This window comes from Argiope bruennichi, chromosome 6, assembly GCF_947563725.1.
Source record: "Argiope bruennichi chromosome 6, qqArgBrue1.1, whole genome shotgun sequence".
Lineage (NCBI taxonomy): Eukaryota > Metazoa > Arthropoda > Arachnida > Araneae > Araneidae > Argiope > Argiope bruennichi.
The window spans coordinates 72,867,613-72,873,547 of record NC_079156.1 but is presented as its reverse complement, the minus strand read 5'-3'; the positions used below and the strand labels follow the sequence as shown (position 1 = coordinate 72,873,547).

Below are 5,935 nucleotides of genomic sequence, written 5' to 3'. Positions count from 1 at the left end.
ATCTATACATTAATGGCAAATTAAAAATCTATTTATTCACTGGTATTTCTTTTTAATTTGTAAAATGCTAAAGTACATTTTCCATATTCACTTTAAATCAAATAATTCTTAATTACATATTTTCTTAAAAACTGATAAATAGTACATCCTAGAATATAGAATTATGTTTACATATAAAAAATGATTTATATTGTTTAAAACTCTTATTTCTGAGGGCATTATTATTTGCTTAAAATACTTGGCCATTTGTAAGGGTTAAAACACCATAACAAAAGTCACAAATTTGAATTTCTTATTCTAAAGTTGGTACTTTAAAATGGCTTCTCACAACACGATTTAATTTTATAATATATACAAATATGAATTTTGTTTCATATGATTATGTTTTTTAAAAAAAAAAAAAACATTTAATAAAGAGATTGCCAGTTTAACATGTGAAAGAAATGACAACAGCTATTACAGAATGTTTTATTATAGAATAAGACTGGGGGAAAAGTGTTAGGTACTCAAATTGTGCTACATACAAGGGTCATATAGCTGACAAGTCTTACCTAAGAAAACCCAAAAAAATTCAAATTTGATACAACATATATTTAGGAACTTAAAAAAAATTAAGTAAGATGAAAAACTCATTTTCAGAATTATAAAATGAGAAAAATTATGTGTGGGAAAGTGCATTCTGGGGAAAAAATGTACAACTTCACTTAATCAAGATGCTTAAATAAAAATACATGCATGGTCTTATTCTCTTGCATAGTTTTCACATACATACACATACACACATCTTTTATGAAAATAGATTATCACAAAACCGTCTCCACATGCAACATTTTTGCTCCAATCCTAGCAAATATCTATTAGTAGTAATTTTAGTACAGAAATATAACTTATAAATGTTTTCTATATTTCCTACAGAAGTAAATAGAAGATGTTTTTTTTCTTGGGAAATCAGGAAGGATTGACAGCTATGTGAGGTGTAGGCTGCAAGCTTATGCCTGCATAGATGTACCAGCTACATGGCCCTTATGCACATTGAAATTAAGGTGACTGACACCTTTTGAATTTTGGCTATTGCGATATCGCTTATCTTGGTCATAGAGTTCAAGTTTTACTGCATCAGGCTGAATTGAATTTATGCCACAAATGCTAGAAATATCTTTGATTTCATCTAAATCATCAGCTGTAAATAATGGATTAGCAGTACAGTCATCAGTCCAGCCTAAAGAGGGAAATATATCATCATTTCCAAAGTTTGTACTTTTTGTTAACAAAACGTTCGACTTAACCGGAGAAGAGAAGACTTCACTCATCTCATAATGCGACAAAGAGGAACTTAAAATGTTATCAGAATCAGACATTAAATAATCCTCCCACCCTTTGTTACCATCCAAAAGGGTTTCAAAATCTGAGAGGGTCTTAATATCATAAGCTATATCAGCATGATTATCAAGAATGGTAGGAAAATTTAATTCTGGAATGTCTTCACCACTGCTTGAACTGCACCCTATGTCAACTGCTTCATCCGATAAACTGTAAGAGCTACTACTGCTACTATCTTGGGATGATGGCGAATTATATAAAGTGGACTGGTCTTTTATTTGTTCCTTGTATTTTGGATTTTCTGAAAAGGCTGACTTAGAAAATTTGTTCACGATCCTTTGGTTTTCAGATGCTTGTTGTGCCTTTGCTCCACGACTAACTATAGCTTTCACCTTGCTGGCATAGCTATGAAGTGAAGTATTGTCCATTTTAGTTTTATTCAATTTACTTTTGGATGGCTCTTCAGATTGTTCTTCTTTGTTGTGCTGTGTTAAGTTCTTACTAGGAGATATTTTAACAGTTTTTGGTCTTGAATGCGATCTTTTAATACTACGCTTCATCTTGCCATCTTTATCCTTCCCACGTTTCCCATCGGCTTTTGGTTGCAGATGTTTTCTTCGAAAATGAGCTTGGAGATTACCTTTCTGGGAGAAACACAAGTGGCATTCATCACACTGAAAAGGCTTTTTGTTTTCATGTACTTGCTGGATGTGCAACATAAGAACCGACCTGCGTGTGTATCCTCTGTTGCATATATCACAGATAAAGGGTTTTTCACCTGTGTGACAATTCATGTGACGTTGCAACGAACTCTTTATGTTGAAAGATTTGTGGCAGAGTTCACATTCAAATGGTCGCTCATTATTATGATGCCGAAGATGAGCTTTCAGGTGTTCCTGCTGATAGAAATCTTTGTCACAAAAAGTACACTTGAATACTTTCTTTGTTGCATGAAATTTTAAATGTTGGTTAAGATTTCCTTTTTGTGAGAAACGCTTGTGGCAGTAAGGACACTGATACTGATGTTTTGCATGAGTTTGAAGATGTGATTGCAGGTGATGTTTTTTGAGGAAATTTTTTCCACAGATGTGACAATGGTGCTGTGCTTTATCTGAATGCAATCTCAAATGTTTCCGATAGATGATATGATTCTTAAAAGCCTTCTGACATAGCATACATACAGTGATCATATCAGGACCACCTATAAAAAATAAATTTGACTCTCATTTTTCATTGATATTATTAACATAAGCAAAAAATACAAATTGGGATATGCATAAAAATAATAATTTAAGACAAAAAGAAATGTTAAATTAGTAAGTGGTAGTTTGAACTATAAGGTTAAATAAGTGAATGGAATGCAAAAAGCTACTTAATTAAAGTGTTTCAAAAACAATTTATGCATTTCCCAAAATCTTGCATCTTATAACAAAATAATAACTGAGAACTAATTCTGATTATGTATGTTCTTTAAATGCACAGGATTATAAATATATCTGTAAACAAATATTTTACAGCAGAACTGTGTTCAGATTGAGATAATTATTGATTCTTAATTTTAAATTTAATTAAGATAAGTAGAAATACATTAACAACCAACTGCTTAAATATTTTTCTAAATTGAAGTCAGATTTCACAGATGCTGTTGAAAATTTCATATTAAAAAATATTTTTAAAAAATACATATATTTATTCTTATTTATCTGGAATTCTTCACTAACTATGGGAATATAAGAATTTTTGTTACAGACTGAATGAAATAATTATAAGAAATATTATGTGCTACTCACAAATTTAAACAAAGTTTACTTACTTTTCTTCTTGATCTTTTTAGTCTCAATAGGAGCTTTCATTGCTGCAGTGTGATCATTGTCAATTGCTCTAGATATTCGATCATCAACAATCTTACTTTCTGGAAAACCTTGACTTTCTAAGAACATCTTATTACTGTAAAACATGAATTTCTTATGACAATGAAAATAAAACATATTAAAAAATCTTAATTATTTATAATAATTTCAAATAAATTAAATGAAGAATTTTGTCACTAGAATGGATTCAAATATTTAATACTGCTACACTTTTTTTTTTTTTTTTAAACAAAATGGAATATCTTGGATGTTAAACATACAGTCAATAATTTGACTTCATTAATTTAGATAGCATTACAAATACAATTGATATTTTTAACCGAACTGGCACTAATTATGAATCTAAAATAGTTATAATTCATGAGACATAATATGTGAATACTTCAAGATAGCTAACTATAATATAAAAACTAATTTCATGAAAGTAATAACTAAGCAGAAAATTAAAAATAAATATTCAAAAAACAAATGAATTTTCATGCAATTTATGTTTTTGATAAAACAGAAAATTAAAGCTTTTCACTTTCTTTGAAACAGCACCATTGACAGAGTTATGTTACATGTTCTCCAAACTTTATTTGGAAATACCACAATATTACTAATGTTTTTAAGTAACAATCAATAAAATTATTACGCAATTTTATTTTGCTGAATAACAATCCACATATAAAATGCATTGTTTTTTTCTTGTAATACGACTAATAACATTTTTTTTTTTATCCCGGTATTTATTTATGAAGTGGGACAGAAATAACCAGTATTTCCATTCATTAAACCATCACAAAAATACTTCTCTTTCAATTTAAATAAAAAAAGTCTTGCAACCACTCTATACTTTAAAATATCCACATTCAAGTAACTTAGTCTTCCTTTCCAAAATGACAAGAAAAAGATTTAAATTCTAAATTTAAGAATATTTGCATTTTTTCTTCTTCTTTTTTTTGCAGAAATCTAAAGAAAAGTCTTAAAAAATCACACAAACATAATAGATAATCATAAAATTAACAATCAATGCATCTTTAGGTAAATTATTAAGAGTTTAGTATTAAAAGTTTTCTCATGTCTACTATAGTACATCTGTAATATTTAAAGATCTGATCAATTAGATACACAAGTGTAGCTAGTTAGAATTAGTCACAAAGAATTACATCTTGCATATCTAATCTTTTTTTTTTTTTTTAAATGCAAATTAAGTTGAAAATTGTCTTTTTTTTGTTATTGTGTGTCCTTTATTAAAAATTATTTCAAGCTATGATTTTAAAAATATTTTGAAGTTAATCATCTTGATATAAGTACAGAAAAATACATTATTAAAATACAAAATTAAATTTTGAGCTTGTTTTGCAAGAATAACTCACACAAAACTGCTTAACAGAGCAATGGCATTTTACAGATAATTCAACAATATTGGGATTTATGAAAAATGCATTTTACAGATAATTCAACAATATTGGGATTTATGAAAAATAATTGGCTAAAAAGTAATAGGCTTGAATTGTTTTTCAAATTGAAAATTTAAACTGCGACATTTTAATAAGTAATTCAATATCTATGCCAAAAACATTTAAATAATCAACCAGCAATAATTGAAATATCAATGATCCACATAATATATGAAAATCCCATTTAATAGCCTCTAAAAGTTTAAGGAATAATTCAGAATAAAATTAGAAGCAGTTCATGCTAAATATGAATTTTCATGAATTAATTTGCAGAAATCAACGAAAACAAATTATAATTAAATAAATAAAAAATTATTTAATTTACAAAATTTCACATTTTTGCAATAAAAACAATGAAATAAAAATAGAAATGCGAAAGATACAAGAGGTACCGAAAACTAAATAATTTCAAAGTTCCCCGCCAAAATTGCTTTGTTTTGTCGCCGTAAGTATTGATGTGAAACTATTGGCGACAAAAATTCTCGCCAAACCGGCAATATCCATAAACATAAAGGAAATACTGTTATATATAGTAGTATATCAATATAAATTGATTAGGCACTGAAAATCAACGCTAAAAGTGACATTTCATTACAATTATTTATATTACAAATCTTAAATATAAGTTCAAACAAGCTTTTACAGAATGACAATGTCACAACACAATGGTGTATCAGTAGATCAACATACCACCTACCACTGAAAGAATCAGAAGAAAACAAAACAGAAATTATTTAAAAATATTTTACATAGTACTTACTTTCTAATTGCTCTCAAATGATTTCTCGAACAATATTTTTCAGATAAAACACATGAAAGGTACCAAGTTCAACTGCGCACTACAAAGAACAATTTGAAGCGGTTATTTCAAGGTAGGCTTAGTTTGCGCGCTTTTTGTATTCCATGGAAAAATGCACCATACAATGTTTTCGAATAAAATACTAATGCACAAGGTATAAACACATGATTTTTGAAGAAATATTAATAAAAATTTTGATTATTAATTTTTCAAAAACCAAAATAAATAAAGTTGAATAGACGCGGCAAAACAACTATCACAACGCCTGTACTTATCGTGTTTTACAATAGATAAAGCAGAGTTGAGTTGTTTGATTGTTGTCGGTAGACAGTTTGTCTACTGGAGCCGCAACATCAACTCGAAATGTACAAAAGGTCACATGACTTATTTGCAATAGTTTTTAAACTAAAGAAAAATGATGTGATTTATTTAAAAGTTTGGAGATACAAGGAATAGCTTTTAGGCCAAGAATTTGAATAAGATCCAGTGGCAGATTAAGGAAT

At 28.4% G+C, this 5,935-nt stretch overlaps 1 protein-coding gene across 1 annotated transcript; it reads right to left on the bottom strand.

The window, feature by feature from the left end:
• Positions 1-395: 395 nt before the first annotated feature.
• Positions 396-5,711, bottom strand: LOC129972835 (zinc finger protein 3 homolog). The gene is made up of 3 exons (XM_056087126.1): positions 5,394-5,711; positions 3,134-3,267; positions 396-2,521 (listed from the first exon to the last, which is right to left on the bottom strand). The coding sequence occupies exons 2-3, from the start codon at positions 3,258-3,260 to the stop codon at positions 990-992; spliced, it is 1,659 nt and encodes a 552-aa protein (XP_055943101.1). The 5' UTR covers positions 3,261-3,267; positions 5,394-5,711; the 3' UTR covers positions 396-989.
• Between the last annotated feature and the right edge of the window lie 224 nt (positions 5,712-5,935).